General features: G+C 33.0%; 1 protein-coding gene across 1 annotated transcript; it reads right to left on the bottom strand.

Annotated features, from left to right (window-relative positions):
• Positions 1–1697: 1697 nt before the first annotated feature.
• On the bottom strand, positions 1698–2207 carry LOC109338318. The gene is made up of 2 exons (XM_019575523.1): positions 1943–2207; positions 1698–1819 (listed from the first exon to the last, which is right to left on the bottom strand). The coding sequence occupies exons 1-2, from the start codon at positions 2205–2207 to the stop codon at positions 1698–1700; spliced, it is 387 nt and encodes a 128-aa protein (XP_019431068.1).
• Between the last annotated feature and the right edge of the window lie 18358 nt (positions 2208–20565).

Here is a 20565-nt window from a genome sequence, read left to right as displayed (position 1 = left end):
ATCATTGAAAGTCTTACAACACAATGACACTTTCTAAAGTAAAGTTTTAATAAAACTTATAATTGAATTATGCCATAATCTATGGATATACACCAGTTTAGTTCCCAGGAAAGAGAGGTGGGTCATAAAGGCATGCTTAAATACCAGGTCTTTCCTTAGACACAACTTTTCTAGACATGTATTTCCACTTCATTATATTTTTCCGGTAATGATAACTATTCATAAAACTTATATTTTGCAAGTAAAACATTTTTATTAAGATTAACCTTTTTAAGTGAGATTATTAAGCTAGACTCAACATTTTAAAGTAAGCCAACTTAAACAAAAATCAATACTTTTAAATCAAGACTTTTTAAGTCAATCTCCTCATTTAAAGTATGCTACTAAGGAAAATACAACTAATTTCATGATCATCTCAACACCTCCAAATTTTAGGATAACCTCAAGGGTTAATAGGTGTTGATTTCATAGTCATGAACTATAAATCATAAGTTAACAATTTTACTACTTTACTATCCAAAACTTCATAACACTTTAAGTTTATGAAGTCAAGACTTTAATAAATCATCTTTTATCCCAAATCATTACTTTAACTTGGAAATCAAAGAATAACATATGCTAAACAACCTTTTACACATAATACCTTTTAAAAATGAAATCATCTCACCTTGTCCAATAGTATAGTTTTTCCATCTAAGAACACGGAAGAAATTTTAAGTCATGACTTACAAAATTTTAAAGAAAACAAACATAAACTCAACTCCATGAATAACATACTAAAAGATCATGATTTTCTCATAGTGTATGTGGAGAAAAATGGAGAAGAGAAAGAGAGAAAGGATACCTTAACTTTCTTTAGGAGAAGTAGTGTAAAAATGAGAGGATGGGGTGAGGTATTTATGGGAGATCCTCACCCTCTCTCAAAACTGAAAATTAATTAGAGGCAATCTAGCTTTAGGCTAGCTTAGGTGATGTGTCTAATGGTGGTGGAGTGAGGAGATTTGGTGAATGATTTAGGGGATTATGGAAGCTTTGACTTTGCTTGTTTGACAAGCCATTGACCCATGATGTAATTACTACTCCGACTTGATTGATGCGATGTGATTTCTTAATTGAATTCATGCCCTAGTATTACCGGGTAACTTCATCCAGAAATATACGATCTGCCAATTTAGGTTCTTTGCCTGAAACATCGAAACTTGAATTTCAATGTGAAAAATACCTAGAGATGAGTTATGGATAAACTTGGTGTCTATTTTGACTAGAAATAATATTTCGAAACAAAAGCCAAAATTGGAATTTGATTCCGAGTTACGGAACTCATAAAATGGGCCAAAACTCGATAAAAAGACCCGAAATTATCTCAGAAACTTTTATTTTCCAAAAATCTTGAAACAAATAGGGCAAGCAAGAATATTATAATACAAGACTAAAACTCAGCTGAGGTTTAGCCTAAAACATTACTGATTAATTTCTATAATTAATTCATTAACAACTAATTACTTAATAAACGCGCTCGGAAAAACACGGTGTTACAATCCTCCCCAACTTATAAGATTTCCGTCCTCGAAAATTAAACGTACCTTCTAAGAAAACAGATGCGGAAATGATTCCTTCATGCCACTTTCGACCTCCCAAGTAGCATCTTCTCCATTCGTCTGACTCAAAATCACCTTAACTGAGCTGATTTCCTTGCCTCACAGAGTTTTCACACTCCGATCGGCAATTCTCAACGGCAAAGTCTCGAAAGTGAGATTATCCTTTAGTTGAATTGGATCGGGTTCAATTACATGTGATGGGTCACTAATGTATTTTCTGACTTTGGACACATGGAATGCATTATGTAGATTTCACAGCAAATGGGGCAAGGCTATTTGGTAAGCTAACGGTCCGACTTTTCTAATGATTTGGTATTGCCCTATGAACCTAGGGGTAAGCTTACAGGATTTCAGCACTCTGCCAATGCCATTTGTTGGAACCACCCTCATAAACACATGATCTCCTTTTTTAAATCTAAGAGGGGTTTTTCTAATGTCATAATAACTCTTTTGTCTACTATGTGCAGTCTTCATATTTTCCCTTATCAATCTAATTTTCTCCGTCGTCTGTTGAACCACATCGGGTTCTAACACTATATTATCTCCCGCCTCAAACCAACATAGAGGTGTTCTACACTTTCTGCCATAGAGAGCTTCATATGGCGCCATCCCGATACTAGAATGAAAACTATTATTGTAAGTGAACTCAATCAAATGTAGGTAGTCAGCCCAGCTTCCCGAATGCTCCAACACACAAGCTTTGAGAAGATCTTCGAATGATTGAATGGTCCTTTTTCATTGACCATCAATCTGCGAATGGTAGGCTGAACTCATACTCAACTTAGTACCCAAAGCTATTTGCAAACCATTCCAGAACTTCGAGGTGAATCGCAGGTCTCTATCTGAGATGATATTTGTAGGAATACCATACAACCGAGCAATCTCCTTTATGTATAACTCCGCCAGTATCTCCAATGAGTACTTTATGCTGATTGGTAGAAAGTGGGTTGTCTTCGTCAAGTGATCCATTATTACCCAAACAGCGTCGTATCCCTTCTGAGTTCGTGGAAAACCGCTCATGAAGTCCATTGAATTGTTATCCCATTTCCAAACCGGGATATTCAAGGGTTGAAGTTCTCCACCAGGTCGCTTGTGCTCAATATTCGTTTTTTGGCACACCAAGCAGCGTGACACATACTCCGCTACATCCTTATTCATACCGGACCACCCAAAACATCTTCTTCAGGTCCTGATACATCATGGTAGCTCCAGGATGAATACTTAGCTTGCTTTTATGAGCTTCGTCCAAGATTGCCATTCTTAAATCGGGATCTCATGGCACACAGACTCGATTCATGCATTTAAGTACTCCATCGATTCCTTCCTAAAATTCTGGAGCTTTTCCTTCTGCCAACAAGACTCTCTTCTCTTGTAGTTATGGATCCAAACCTTGCAAACCCTTCAGTTGTTCTAGAAACTCATTCGTTACGATAAGCATACCTAAAGTCAAACTTTTAGGTATTACTTGAACCGAAACCAACATAGGCGTTATGGTCAACCTTCTCTTCAATTCTTGAAAGTTTGGTTCACACTTCGTTGTCCAGACAAAGGGTTTGTCATTCCTCGTTGGCGTTGTTAGCGACAAGGCCAAATTCAAAAATCCTTCGATAAATTTTCAATAATACCCCGCTAATCCAAGAAATCTTTTGATCTCCATCACCGACTTTGGAGAATTCCATTCCATTACTTTCTACACTCTTGCAGGATCTATAGTGATTCCTCCTTTCGATATCACATGACCGAGAAAATTCATCGACTCTAACCAAAACTCACACTTTGACATTTTGGCATAGAGTTGATTGTCCTTCAAATTTTGCAACACCACTTGCAGATGCTCGACATGTTCGTCTTGATTCTTTGAATAATCAGGATATCATCGATAAACACGACAACAAACGTGTCGAGGTATGGATCAAAACTCATGTTCATGTAACCCATGAACACTGCAGGAGCGTTGGTCACACCAAATTACATTACAAGGTATTCGTAATGGCCATAACGCATTCGAAAAGTTGTCTTCGAAATGTCTTCTGACTTTATGCGTATTTGATTATACCCAAATTGAAGACCGATATTTGAAAACACTGTAGCTCTTCTCAACCGGTCCATCAAGTCATCAATCCTAGGCAATGGGTTCTTGTTCCTGATAGTCACCTTGTTCAATTTTCGATAGTCGGTACACAACCGCATGCTACCGTCCTTCTTCTTCACAAACAAAATGGGAGCACCCCACGGAGAAACAAAATGGGAGCACCTCACGGAGAAACACTTGGCCTTACCAGGGGTAAACCAGGAATATCGTTCAGAAAAACTTCATAGAAATTCTGAACCACTGGTATACTTTGAATTTATCCTCCTTCTTTCTTCTCCAACTACGCTAACAACATGTACACTTGGGCTCCATCCTTCAAGAACTTCTCAATTTGATTGGCGGTTTTGCTTTTGGTTTCATAACGAGGTTCTATAGGGTCTTTAGGGTTGCTAAAGATTACCGTTTTATTGAAACGGTTCAAGAGAATATGTTTATTGGATAGCCAGTCCATTCCTAAGATGATATATAATTAGGATAAGGGTAGACATATCAGGTCTACTAGGAAAGTTCTGTTATCTAATATTATGGGACGTTGAGCACATATAGTTTAAACTACAACGGGTTCGTTTGTGGGCGTTAACATGACTACATCATAAGGTAAGGAAACTATAGGCAATTCTAATCGGTTAACAACATCAAGGGATATAAATGAGTGGGTCGCATCAGAATCAAACAGTATAAATAAGGAAATCTCATTAACAAGACATGTACCTTGAATGAGATCTTCATCCTCCTTGATCTCAGCTCCGCTCATGGTGAACACTCTTCCCTTGGCCTGAGGTCTGGCCGCCCGAACAGCATTCACTCCTTCCTTCTTCAACTTAGGGCACACTGACTTCATGTGTCCAGGTTTGTTGCAGTGATAGCAAATAGGGCAGTTGACAACGAAATGCTTTCCTTTGCACTTCGAGCACCAAGGTGGTGAGTTGTTGTAGGAGTTCCCAGCTTGAGAACCCTGATTGTTATTGTTGTTGTTGTGGTTGTCGTAGTAGTTGTGTCATTTGAGTGACTTCTGTTGATTTCGATAAGGTTTCTTGTTGTGGTAGAAAGGCTTCCCTTTGCTACGATTCGTTCCAAAATTCCTCTAAGGTCCGTACGAATTTCCTTAAGGCATGGAACTCTTGAGTGCGGAATTCCTTGCCTTCACACTCTCCTTATAGATTCTGCATTTGTTGACCAGAGTTTGAAAATATGGTATCTGTTGATGAACAAACATCACCTTCAAATCTTGTCTAAGTCCCTCTTCAAACTTGGCACACTCATACCTTTCATTTCCTACTTGATTGTAGTGTGGGGCATACCTCGCCAAATCTTCAAACACTGCAGCATACTCCTCAACTGACATGTTTCCATTTCTTTCTTCGTCTTCATGTCCGCCGGAAAGTACATCTATAGAAACCTATCTTGGAAAGGTGCCCAGTTGACAACTTGATATTCATGTTCCATCTGGTGTTGAGTGAACTCCCACCAGTTTTCAGCTTTCTTCGGCAACATGTAGGTCGCATAGGTGACCTTCTGCTCCTCGGTGTACATCAATGCCCGTAAAATCTTCTCTAACTCTTGGATCCAGTTGGTAGCAACATCTAGTGCAAATCCTCCTTCAAACTTAGGCAGGTTGCGACGACAAAACTCGTCCAAACCCTTGTACAGAGCGGGTCCTTCTTATTGTTGTTGTTGTTGTTGTTGCTGATTTAGTTGATGCAAGTTAGCATTCACATTCTTAATCGCCATCGTCATCGCAGCCATGAAATCCAAATTTTCAATTTTAGGTCCAACCATCTTAAATCTGAGAACATCATATTTATATACGTTACTCCTCCAATCGTAAGTACACAAAATTCACGTCTTCAAACGAAAATAATAATCAAACAATCACACAAAGTCACACAAGAAAACATGTAAGGTCATGCCCAGTCCGGATAGGATTGAACTGCTCTGATACCACATAATGTAACGTCCCGAAAATCATTTCATAATTAATATATTTAATCTCTTGGAAAAATGGGTAAAAAAATTTATTTTTCTTTTATGTAACATATAACTTACAAATCATTTTTTTTCATTTTATCTATTCTCTTTCAAGACATCACATTTTCAAACCTTTGCGGAAATAATTTCTTAATACTTAAAATGTAATTGAATGAAACACAATTCTTTTATGAATATTTCTCATTAATCAATTCTTAAATTTGTAATGCGTACATCATTGTTTACAAAATACAAGGCGGAGTCTATTCTTCGCCCCTAACAAGGACTAAAAATACAAATAGAAATAAAATAATGTCGGGGGCGTTGGCATTACAAAAGTATCCTACATAGGTTCCCAATCAAAAGAAAGAAAAGAGCTCTTAAACTGTGGGTGTACTGGAAACCTCCCTCGGGTCTTCCTCGATCTCCAAGTCTGAAGAGACCTCTATAACATCCATCGAATCCTCTATGCAAATTAACTCTACATAGTCATCGTCCTTGTCCTCCTTGTCCTCCACCACCTCATCTGCTGCCTAATCCATCGAAGGGTCTAGCGTGTACCCCCTAGGCCCCGATGAAGTAGTCGTGTCTGCTCCTTCCGTCCCTCTTGGAGTTGAGTTAGTAGATGAGAATCCCGGTTGGGGCCAGGTCCTGACAACCTTCGATCTGCCTCGTGCTTCAGCTAGTGCGGATGGACCGGTAGGTATGGACCTTCGCTCTGGTAGGGTGGACGATGCTTCCCGGACTGTGTAATGTGTTGGGACATGCAACATAGATCAATCACATACGAGATCCAATTCCGAGTTGTAGGGACCAGTGTAGGTGTATCTGTTTCCTTCAACGCTGCATGCCCCCTCCTGGGATATGGTAAAGCGGTAGCCCCTGATCATTGTCGATTGACCATCTAAACATGGATGTATACGAGTATACCAGAAAGAAAGAGAAGGAGTAAAACATCTCATGAAAAACTTATCATTAACGTCGAGGAATTACACAGAATATCACCCCAAGACAAAGAACAAGTACAAATATATCATATGATCATACACGCATATATTAATGATGAATGAAGTATAAAACTTATGATTTTAGAATCAATATCGATAAATACCATGTATGCATGTTATGCATATGTCCACCATCCTTACACAATTATCATCCCAATTACTATTCGGAAATAACCAAGAGTACAGGTCCTATAGCAAGCCGATTTGATCGCAACAAAACTTATTCCTCATATATATATGATTCATCTGTTCCAATGGAACTGTCCATTTCCGGGGGGTGTTGTATCAAACACTTTCTGGGCATCGCTCTCATCGATCTTGATTGCAAAGAGGGATTGTCAAAGATCGTCTAGTTTGTGTTGTGAGCACTGTCCGCTCCAATAGAATACTGCATCCAAGAATACACGGGACTCGTCTCACCTAGAATCTCCATCAAGACTTTGCTGACGAATCACCGCCATCGCCGTCCTTCTCAACATCTTGGGGCTCGTTCATTTCTCGTAAATTTCCACAACTTTATTATTCACAATGAATATGCACACTAACCGAAGTTAGCAAATTAAATCTTTTAATCCATCTTTTATAACAACCTGCCCATCCTAAGATATCTCACATCGAGAATGCTTATAGTGGGACCCGATCTTAACATTTAAACCACATAGAACAAAACTCAGCACCACTACGAACCATCGTTGAATCACCCTAGATAGCTCTCAAGCCAAGCCTCTTACGGTCAGATGATTTCACTGCATGGGCATATAATACTTCTCAGCACCACTACGAACCATCGCTGAATCACCCTGGACGGCTCAATGATTTATGGTTGGCCTATCTAAATCCAACCGAATGGGACAAAACGGGTCTCAATGATTTATGGATCTGTGAATGTGAGAAGACACGGGAGCATATTGAAAAGTAGAGGTTTAAGTAAATTAATTTAAAATTATGGAATTGATTTTCTTGGAATTCAAGAAACAAAACTAGAGGTGGTTAAGAAAAACTGTGGTGTGGGATTTGGGGTAATCATGGTTGTGGATGGAATTTCAACATATCAATTGAAAAGTCATGGGGATTGATTAGCCTTTAGGGTAAGATAAAATTCACAATTGCAAATTGTTTTCAAGGTGAAGGCTTTCTTCTTATTCAAGGTACTTAGAACTCAGGCCAGCTACTTTGTTATATAGTTAATGTTTATTCTCCTTGTCAATTATCTCAGAAGAAGTAATTGTGGAAGGATTTGGACAATCTAAAGAAGAATATGGGTGATGGTTTGTGGTGTTTTCTCAGGGACTTTAGTGCTATTAGAAATGTTTCATAAAGGAAAGTCAAAGTAGGTGTCACTAGTAGAACTGTAGAAGTGAAATGCATATTTTCAATGAGTGGATTAGAGAAATGGAATTGATTAACCTTCCTTTTATTAGAATAGTTTTAATTGGTATCCACTAGATGGGAATGCAATGAGAAAGTTGGATAGAGTTCTTCTTTATGCATAATGGATTCTAAATTGGCCAAATGCTACTCAACAGGCTCTTCAAAGGGAATATTCATATCATTGTGTAATTGTGCTTAAATACAAGAGTGTGAAAAGGGACTAATTCCTTTTAGATTCAATAGTTGTTGGAATCAACATCCCGACTTTGCAGAGTTGCTTGAGAAGAGTTGGAGTGAAGCAGTGATATGAGGTTGGTCGGCTTACATCATCAAAGAAAATCTTAAAAAGTTGTGAGAGGTGCTCATAATGTGGAATAGAGAGACATTTGGGAGCTTGAATATGAAATTCGAAAATTATGTCAAAGAAATCAAAATTATTGATCTATCAGGGGAAGAAGCCACTTTATCATTGGAGCAAATTTCTTGCAGAAAGAATTTGATCGTATATTGGTGATCAGCAGCTAGTTCAAAGGATAATCTTCTTATGCAAAAGGCTAAGACTTGTTCGCTTAAGGACGGGGGTGATAACTCTAGCTACTTTCATACTTGCATTAACAACGTATGGGAGAGAAATGAAATAATTGGGGTTTTGATTGATGGCAGTTGGTGCGACAATGAAAGGAGGATCATGGATGGTATTACCAATTACTTTCAAAATTATTCTGCCATAAATGTGTGAGATCACCTACACTTGACATGGTGGGATTCAAATGGTTATCTGAGCAACAACTTTGTACACTTAATCTTGATTTTATGGAGGATCAGATAAAAGATGTGGTATGGAGTTGTGTAGGAGATAAAATTCAGTGATCATATGAGTTCAATTTTAAGTTTTATGAGGAATGTTGGGATTTTAAGTTTCATGAAAAAATTTCATGTGGATGGAGATTTTCCAAAGGGGTTGAACTCATCTTTTATAGCTCTGATTCTAAAGAAGCATAATCCAACAAAGATCCAAGATTTCAGACCTAATTTATTATTGGGTTTCTTGTATAATATTTTTGCAAAAGTTCTCGCAGTGAGGCTTAAAATGGTGATGGGTTCCTTAATTTCTTCATCACGGTTCACGATTTCAGACCGGATTCTAGCAGGGAGAGCCTCACCCTCTCTCAAATCTGAAAATTAATGAGAGGCAATCTAGCTTTAGGCTAGCTTAGGTGATGTGTCTAATGGTGGTGGAGTGGGGAGTTAGGGGATTATGGAAGTTTTGACTTTGCTTGTTTGACAAGCCATTGACCCATGACGTGATTAATACTCCGAATTGATTGATGTGATGTGATTTCGCAATTGAAGTCATGCCCGAGTATTATCGGGTAACTTTGTCCGGAAATATACGATCTACCGATTTAGGCTCTTTGTCCGAAATATCGAAACTTGAATTTCGAGGTGAAAAATACCTAGAGATGATTTACGGACAAAATTGGTGTCTATTTTGACTAGAAATAATATTTCAAAATAAACGACGAAATCAGAATTTGATTCCGAGTTACATAACTCAAAAACTATGCAAAAACTCGATAAAACGACTCAAAATCGTCTCGAGAACTTTTATTCTCCAAAAATATTGAAAAAAAATAGGGCAAGCAAGAATATTATAATAAAATACTAAAAATCAACTGAGGTTTAGCCTAAAACATTACTGGTTAATTTTTATAATTAATTCATTAACAACTAATTACTTAATTAAACGTGCTCGAAAAAACACGATGTTACAGTCTGTCTGCTCACATTTATTGGGCAGACATGACATGAAAAATAAGCACGTCCACCCTAAAATATTTGTCCAACATGCCATATTCTCCCACATGTATTTCAAACAGGCACAAAACGGGCGACTCGTGAGCATAATAGAGGAAGTACTAAACACCAAATATGTAAATGTATTTTGTTAAATGTGAAAAGTGTATTCCATTTGTTATATGAATTTATATATCAAATGTGAGAAAATACTATCATTTTCTTATTATATATATACATTTATATTTTAGATATTATATATATCTATATGTATTGCTCTTTTTGTATTTTGTATGGAAATTATGTACTATGTATATTCTATATTATATATGCATTTGTATAACTATTTATTATGATAAATACATTTATATATTTGTATGCAAATAATGTATGTATATTTTATCTTATATGACTACTGTATATATATTTTGTAATTTTATTTAGTGATGTCCGCAGGCCCACCTACCCATATTTGGGTATACATCTATTGTCCCACAGATTGTGTTACTCCATGTGTCATGGACTTGAGGTTGGTCAGAAAAAATATATTGAAGTTAAAATTTAATTATTAAATATTTTTCTGACCAATCACAAGCGCATGGCACATGAAGTGGTACAAATTATGAGACAGTAGATGTGCTTCCCATATATTTAGGGTAGGTCGAGCGTGATATTCCATGCTCAATGTAAAAATGGGAATGATTATATCCATCCTGATTTAGATGAGTATTATGTTGTTACAAATAGGATGGACACAGTGACCCTAATTATCAATACTAATTATAGCGCATCCTATATATGTGACTTATACAAATTGCAAGGTCAAAAAGTCCACACAGATTTTACAAACAAAAAAAAGTGAAATAACTCCTTAAATTTCTTTCTTTTTTTCCTGTTCCCTTCCAAAGGAAACCTCCTTATTAAGTTAAACCACCTTTCATTCATGCATTCTCTCCCTCACGACAATCAAAGACGCTTTCAAACCTACACATTTGATTTTTACAAACATCACTTTTTTTTATTAGAACATATGAAAGTATGATGATATGTTAAATTATCTCATAGAGAATATCTAGATATGTTTAGATATAAAGATAATATATCATTATTATAATTGTATCGTAGATTTGGTAGAATATATTAGAAGCATAGGATTGAAATTACTTTATTTTGATGATTTGTTTTCTTATCTAATTAGGAGTTTAGTACTATTATAAATCGAGGTTAATGTTATGCTTTTTGAATCACAAATAATTGTAATATTATCACATCATCATTCACAATATTATAAATATAATTACTATTTCGAGAGTTAGTATTTCTCCTCCCTCTTTAACACTTCGATTTTCTCTTTATATTCTGGATATGTTCTTGTTGGTACACCATTTTGTTAAATATTCAATTCAATACAATTTCAATCCATTCTCAATTTCAATTCAATATTCTAATCTTCTTACTTTCTCTCTTATTGGGGGACAAATTGTCCATACTTCACCTTCTCTTTCAATTCATTTTTATTGATTTGTTGCTCATGGTGGTTAATCTTGGAGATTGTACCAGACATGGACAATTAAGCATTAATTGTTTCTACCCATAATGGTTAAACTTAGAGATAACTTTTGTTATGGATGGTTAAGTGTTTTTGGCATCATCTTCTTCAGTTTCTTTTGCCTAGAGTTTTCAAAGCTCATCATTGATAATTAATCAATCCATTTTCTGCAATTTCTTTTGCCTAAAGCTTACAAATATCATCATTCATCATTTCTCAATCCATTTCAATTTTCGTAAACGTCGACCCCTTGAAGCCATATTATCAAAGTCAATGTAATTCTAATTACTTTATTTTTTAAAAGAGATTATTTTTAACAAGCTTAAAGGCTAGTAAGCTTTAACTTGAGAGAGTATTAGACTACATGAAAGTATATCAAAATATCTTAGTTTTTCTTATATGAAGTATCTGGAGATATTTAGATATAGAGATAACATCTCATATTATGACGATTGTATCATAGATTTGTTAGAGTATCATAGGATTGAGATTACATTATTTTATGATTTGTTTTCTTATCTAGCTAATTAATTAGGAGTCTGGTACTAGTATGAATAGATATTAATGTTATGTCTTTTGTATACAAAATAATTACAATATCATCATTTCATCATTCACAATATTATCAATATAATTTATTATTTTAAGAATTCATCCAATCATGGGTGAAGCTTTTGTTGGGATAGGTGAAGGCAATTGCATGCAATGACACGTATTTCATGTGCAATTTGAACAACCAATAAATAGCATGAGTATTAGGATTCCCAATTATAACACTTAACTGAATTATAAAATGAAATGCAAGGGAAGAAATGTCCTTAAGCTTCTGTATCAAGTTACCATTGAGCTAGACTTGGAGAAAAGTAGTTTGTAGTTGTGAACTAATAGCTTATAGTTGTGAATTTGTGGATTATAGTTGTGAATGTAGTAGAAAGCTTGTAGCTATGAAGGTAACTTATTAAATTAGAATTATTCAATAAAATGAGTTTTGTAACTAGCTGAAATTTAAAAAATGAATAAAAAGGACATGCATTGTTTATTTTATTATTTATTAATTCAAGTAATTAAATACATAGATAATTTAAAATAATCAACTATTTTTTATATTTTAGTTATAATTGGATATGTGATATTTAATTTTTTTTATTTTAATATTTTTTTTGTTTTCAATATTGTTTTTTCCAAAAAATGCAATTAAGTTACATAAGTTTATAATATTCTTCCACCACTAATACTATAAATCATTAAAAGATATAATATGGAATACCATAAGTTTTTTAATTGATGTCATGTAATGTAATTTGTTAAAGTATTTAATGGCTAAATTGGAAAACCAATTGTTGAAAGGTACTTTCACTTTCTAAATATGCTACTTGAAGTAACTTTATGAAAAGTAGCTTTCAAACGCTACAAGCTCATTTTTTAAAAGTTACCTTTTTTTTTTTACCGAACGCCTCAACTAGTTTTTTGAGTGACTCAAAAAACTACAAACTACCTGAAAAGCTACTATAAAGTTATGGATTATTTAAGTGAAAACTCTTACTAGAGGTGAACATGGGCCGGGTTAGGACGGGTTAAGGCTTGTCTCTTACTCGGCCATAGACCTGAAGCTAATTGGGCCCTAAATATCAACAAGGTTAATCTTTAAACTTGAACCCGACCTACACCTGATTAAATATATTGCATACTTATTATAGATAAAGTATTCTCAATATTTTTATTATTATTAATATATAATTTGACATATAAAATTATATATATTATTAATAATGTGATGGGATGAAAAAGTTAGGAATCAAAGATACTTTCCACTAAAAAATGTGTCATTACTCTATACACATTTCAATAGAGACACTTACAAACATGATGAGTGTGTGACCATGGGAAAATTGGGTTTGTTTGGTCCCTACCTAACCCTAAATATTGATTGAGTCTAATTTTTAACCTGAACCCGACTCTAGATCCAATGAGATCTGATCCTACTCGGGTCCGATCATGATCGGATCATACTGGGTGACCGGGTTGGGATGTGTCACGCTCACTCCTAACTCTAACCTTCAACTACCAATAAAAAATCACGAAAAAAAGAAGAAAATCAGATAGAGTAAAACAATGTTATTGAATGTCTAAAATTCAACAAAAGTTATCCTACAAACCAACAGAAATCAATAATATTTGTTACAAAAAATGTTATTGTATGTCTAAAATTTAATACCATTTGCTACAAAAAACCCTCTTGAATATGGGAAAATCAACAATGAAGTGAGAATCCTTCAACACATGCTAGCTACAAAAAACCCTCTTGCTACAAATTGCAATGCCTACTACAAAAGATAGGAAGTGAGAATCCTTCGACACATGCTATCTGGAAGTAGGTATTGTATAAGGTTGTTGGATCGCATTTAGTTGAAAAACGGGTCAAATATTTGCTTTAGATACTCAATATTCTAAACAAAATACAGTATGGTTATTTCTAACACTTCAAATTCTATAATTAATCTTATAACAAAAACAAACTATCACCATCTTTTATTTAATTTTCATCGTTTATATATCTCAAAAATTTCATCCTAAAAGCAACTGAAAATATCAAAAGTTGGATTGTATGAAGATAAAGTATGAATACCCTGATTAAAACTCAAGAAGCTCGATTTCTACTAAAAAATTTATAAATTAAAAGAGTTAATTACACTGACACCCCCTGAGTTTTAGTGAAATTACACATATCACCCCTCACTTTTTTATACATACACAAACCTCTCCGAGTTTTCCCCTATTTTTTATATTTTCATTACACTGACCACCCCTGCATGAGAAATAAGGGTAATCTTTTAAACAAAAAATATGATAAATGCAATTAAGTTAAACAAAACATGGTATATTGTGAGGAAAAATCCAAATAATATTAATGTATCTTTATTATTTTTGTTATAAAATGCATCAACAATTCTAAAAAGATATTGTTTAAATCACTCTTATACTATATAGTAATGAACCAAAATTAATAAAGAGGTATCGACTCATATATTATTTGGACTTGTCTCCACAATATATCATGTTTTGTTTAACTTAATTGCATTTATCACATTTTTTTCCCACAAAATTACACTTATTTCTCATGCAGAGGTAGTCAGTGTAATGAAAATATAAAAAATGAGGGGTTTGTGTAAGTATAAAAAAGTAATGAATGATTTATGTAATTTCACTAAAACTTAGGGGGTATTAGTGTAATTTACTCAATTAAAAAACAAATCAAAAACTAACTATGGAACTCACAAAGCAGGGGACGTGGGCCGTGAAAGACCATAGCTAACGAGATCAAAGTCTAAGAAAAATAATAACAGATAGTAACAAAGTCACCAAAAATCAAGATTTTTAATTGAATTCCATTATAAGATGATAATATTAAATTTCTTGTCGGACTACATTACTAATATATTTGGATGATGAAGTGATAATATATAAATCTTATATTCTGTTAGGGCATTCATTTTTTATCCATTTTAAACAATTATTTGTAAAGAAAAAATATATGCATTGACATTGTAAGAATTTTTTATATTATCAATATGTCATTCATATTTAATCAACATTTACAATAATCCTAAGGATATTGATTAAGAAAATAAAGAGATAATTTTACCATAAAATTATATATAAATTTATCATACCCCTTATTAACAGGACCTTTTGTAATATTGTAATTCTTAAGTCTTTCAAACTACCATCATTGCTGCAACATAAGACCTCAGCTCTATGTAAAGCTCGGGATCCAGATTAGATACTAATATGTATTGTTTATGAGTTGGATTTTTGAATCAATCTTAAATCATTATACATATGTAACTTTACTTTCAAATCACACATGAGTATTTGCTTAATTTTGATATCAACGTTTAAAAGAGTAAGATCCTAATCACTTAATCTATAAAACTATCTCTTCCGTAAAAACATAATAAAATGATCAAGAAATCTCGTTTGCAGACCATGTAATGTAGTAAATAATAAAAATAAATTAAGCTGGCGTCAACATCAAGCACTAGTGATCTAGTGGTAGAATAGTACCCTGCCATGTTATAGACCTGGGTTCACATCATGTGATAATGGGTTTATCACCTCCATCTATAATGGATGAAATTTATTTAATAAATAATAGAGCAAATCCTTACACAACTTGACCAGAGTTTCTTAATAAGACAATGTCAGTAGTTAGAGATTTGTGTGCTCTAATTATATGGTCAGTTTCAACTTCTTCAATAGAATAAGAAATGCCCAAAAAATCTGGTAATTAGCAATTACATTCTTAAAAATTAATTTCATCTGGGATTCATCTCTTACGAAATTATCATGTGATATTGGGTTTATCACCTCCATCTATAATGGATGAAATCTATAATTATCTCAGCTCCATTTTATTTAATCTACATATTTTTAATTTGAGTAATATTTATTTTATCCCTACATTTACACACTTGTACAAACCAATTTTTAGAACAAAAATAAATTCTCACTAACAAGGAATGATATTTTATCCATTCAGATAAAAACATGTGTAGATTAAAAATATATTGAAATTCTTTGTAATAATATTATCTATAGACAAAAATATGTATATTATTTTTCACATAACTTAATAATTAGATAAACAATAAAAGAGACTAAAATATTTTATTTAATAAATAATAGAGCAAACCCTTACACAATTTAACCAGAGTTTCTTAACAAGACAATTGTTAGTATGCCCAAAAAATTTGGTAATTAGCAATTACGTTCTTAAGAATTAATTTCATATGGGATTCATCTCTTTAAGTTGATCCCACCTACATCTCTCTCATGTTGCCAATAAAATTAATTGATGTAAAGGGTTCACAAATATAACTAAGTCTTGTTATTAAGAAGAAATATTATTATGTGCAAACCGAAAGAAATATATTGTTGGAATAAATATGGGGACACCATTGAAGTTGCTCTAAACATATATACATCCTCAAACAAGCGTTGTGGAAGAAACTTGGATATAAGAGTACTGAATATTTTCCTAACTTCTATAGCCTCAAACCTTGTAAGTTCGGAAAATAGGTGATAAATTTAAAAATAAACATGGTTTCACTAAATAAGCAACTTCGATGTAAGATGTAACATCTTCCAAGAAAATTAAGAACTCTTATAGCGATACAACGTAAATTAGGAGAAAACTGAAGCAACCTTGAAACAAGATCCACTGCTTCAGGAGGTACCCTCATATCAAAAATCTGAAAGTTACTAATTCAGTAAGATCGAATAGTAACTACTTATCATTTATGAATTACAACCATGCCTTAGGGGGAAACAACTACTATGCTAATCTTGTTCCATGGGTGCACTTTAATATGAGGAATCTTAAATTCATTGTAGTTTGGATTCTTGCACCTTATTTATTCTCTGGTTGGTGTACCCAAGATTTATAGTTTAGATTCGTGCACCTTAATCTGAAGAATTATTTTTGGTATTTTTTATTTAAGAAATCACTCAAAACTCCTATTTTATAAAAGAAAATTATTAGACCCAAATTTTCTTATTTATCCTAGAAATTTCAAAAACCACATCCGATTGAGTAAAACATTATTTGATAGATTTATCTTTCATTGAATATTATTTATTTTCTATTTCTTTGGCATCAAAAATTATAAATCAATCATTTTACTATTCATAAATCATCATTTATTTTTAATAAACCTATCACAATAATACATGAGTTACATTTTTTTATTAATCGTAGAATAAACCTCATACATTAACATTATTGTTTCTAATTATTATTATAGTTTTGTTTACTATTCATTATAATTAATGTTATTAAAATAAAAAAGTACGCATAACAATATATGCTTGCACGAAAAATGAAAGGGTACATATGACACAATGTCGGAACCGGCAAGGAAAATCAGGTGTTTTGGATGTGAGTTAAGCATCTACTATATATAAGAATAGAAGGGGCTGAACTTATTACCATTGTAGATATTCTTACTTATTGACACCTGTATGTTGAAGAGGTTATTTGTGTCATTTGCAAGACCTCAAAAGTGATTTTGAATTTTGAAATCCTAAACATTTTGTGCTTTACACGTGTACATGACAATTTATTTGGACAATGAATTTCCATTTTATTTTCCTAACCACATTTCTCCTCACACTAATCAGATTCACCCATCTTTTCTATGTTCCTGTTGAAACTCATCTTCACTTCTCTCTCTTCTTCATCTCAAACAAAACAAACCCATCTCACTCATCCTTCTTCAAAAATATTTGTGCCTAAACAACTAAATTTATTGCAAGGTATAAGAGTTATGACTCTATCACCTGAAATATTTATTACAAAATGTATTTCACTTCTTATGGAATTATCAGACGCTTTGTGATTGACACAATAACTAAGTCATCTTTCCTTGAGTGCTTTAGTTACATAATTGACAATTTTATCATGTTTTTGTTTTTATTGTACTTGAAAATGCTTTAGTAAAAGATTGCTTTTGTTAGATAATAGCCATACCTTCAAGTTTTATTGTTAGACAACATAAGGTGATGTATAATATTATCATTGATAAAATTCATTGTTAGTTATAGTTCATAATTATATTCAATGAATTATAAATTTGACCACTTTTTAATCCTTATTATCAAGTGCTAAATCAGAGGGTATTTTAGAAAGAGCAATCAAAGAAGAGGAAAAAAACATGGACATTTCTTGAGGTCAGTAATTTCATATATATGATCATTTCCTTCTCTGTCTTCCCTCTCCCATGTCCCTTCTCATTTTTTCTCATTTTATTATTGCTTTACTATATCATAACTACTTTGTTTATATAGAATCGCGTCGAAGAATACCTTGAATTGTCTACAAAGACAAAGACATACTTTGTCATTGATGTAAACTTAAGGGATGTTGATTTCTATGTCATTGCTGTAAACTTTGTCATTGGAATTAACTTAAGCCTTTGTCATGTTGAAAACTATCTGTCTTACTTTGTTATTCAACCTGTTTTAGTAACATTGGAAGCAACTTTAGCTAGAGATAGATCTAAACCTAGAATATAAATTAGATGCATGAAATCTAGATCTCTCATATCTCAAAAGTAAGACATACTTTTATTTTATATTTGTTTTGTTGAATTATAGGGTTAAAACTTTTATAGCTTCTTACATGTCTACTTTGTTGTGCAGAGGCGTAAGGTACCATGAACCAGAACATTGGAAGTTTGTCGAGTCGGGAAACAGGTACTTTTGTCATGCCACAAGGCAGTTGTATGTCATTTCCAACGATTTGGCTTCATACATAGCAGTAAAGTATTAATATTTTAACTTTTATTAGTGACATGTATAAGAAATGTTTCAATATTATTCGGAGGAAATGTTGTAATTTTTTGAGGTGGTTTCACACAAATCTTACCAATGCTCCAGGAGGTTGTCGTTCATATTTTATACTTGAAGGAAAGATCGCATTAGGAAAAAATATGGACATATTATATATACTTCTTGGTTGTCAATGTCTTCATCCCAATCTCCATAGCAGTATTAGTAAGTGTTACTTCTCTTATGATGGGAAAAGAGAATTTAATTAAAAATGAAATAAATTATTGGACTAAAGAATGCTAAAATTGTGCTCTTGACATGCATTCATAAATATTCGTCTCAGGAATATTCTTCAACTATGCCAACATGGATGCGTCACTAAGGTCTTGGTTCATTGGACTTGATGTGGATCAAATCGATGATCAAAGACTTTGATGCGGCACTCCCCCATGTATATTTTCATTGAACATGTAAATTATATGGACATCTTTAATTGATTTATATGACCATATAATTATTTGCTCAAATTCTTGATTGGATTACTCTTGCGAATTGTGAATGGAAGGCTCATGTAGGCAACATTTTTGTTGCTTCATTTGATTGGAGTTGTAGTGGGTTCTTGCCCCATGGACGTGCCCCATTTCAAGAAGAGATTGACCATGGTAGCAAGTGAGAAAAGGAAGCAAAAGAAAGTTCATATTCATTCTTTAATGCTTGAAGGGCCACATTGTTTGTTAATATAGTTCCACGACTATCAAGCTCTTAATAAATATATGTTTTTTTGTGGTTGTTGTTGCCTTTTTAATAAATATATCAATATTTTTTGTTCTACTTATTTCCTTATCATTTTGGATGGTGATCAATGTTATTGATACCTCACATTGTCTATCCACACTCTTTAGTAACTAACCATTATTATAGGCTTAAATATAGTAATTACATTTTATGTATCATCTATCATCATTTTGATATTCATCTAGGCACAACCCTTAGAAAAGGGCATTTTGGTCAACAAGTGTTTATACATTTTTGTTAACTTATAGATAGATAGCTTATCATATGTTACCAGAAATAATTTGACAACCATTCAAAGTATTGTAACAACCATTCAAAGTATTGTATATTAAGGATACTTTATACATTGGGTGAGTCAATTTACTTTATATAAGCAATATAGAATTCCTTCACAATTTATATTTACTGAGTTTACTAAAGGCAAATATTTATATAATAGAAGGAAAAAATATATTTCTATGAAAAATAAATATTGATTATAAATGATCTATCTATACTAATTTTACAATGCTATACTTAGACTTATATTTCTTATATTCTAGAATTATAGTAAACAATCTTCTCTTCAAATTGCTATAGAAAATTTTTATTGTACATAGTATTAATATTTTCACTTTCATTAGTGACATGTATAACTCAATTTTTATTGTACATAGTATTAATATTTACACTTTTATTGGTGACATGTATAACAAATGACTCAATATTATTCAGAGAAATGTTGTAATTTTTTGAGGTGGTTTCACACAAATCTTACCAGTGTTCCAAGACTTGTCGTTCATATTTTATACTTGAAGCAAAGATCGCATTAGGAAAAAATATGGACATATTATATATATTTCTCGGATGTCAATGTCTTCATCCCAATTTCCATGACTTTTCAAGCTTATCAAAAGAGAATTCCCCATAATTGTTTCATATACTATGATAATCAATAAATCTTAAGATCAATCGTTAGAAAATGTGGTATTATATTTACCTACACCAATGTTCTGTCATAGCTAATTGTATGCGGCTATCGCAAGAGTTCAAAGAGAGAGAAATGAATGATGATATTAA

This window comes from Lupinus angustifolius, unplaced genomic scaffold (genome assembly GCF_001865875.1).
Source record: "Lupinus angustifolius cultivar Tanjil unplaced genomic scaffold, LupAngTanjil_v1.0 Scaffold_21_178, whole genome shotgun sequence".
Taxonomy (NCBI): Eukaryota; Viridiplantae; Streptophyta; class Magnoliopsida; order Fabales; family Fabaceae; genus Lupinus; species Lupinus angustifolius.
Note: the sequence above shows the minus strand (reverse complement) of the source record. Positions and strands in the feature narration are given on the sequence as shown.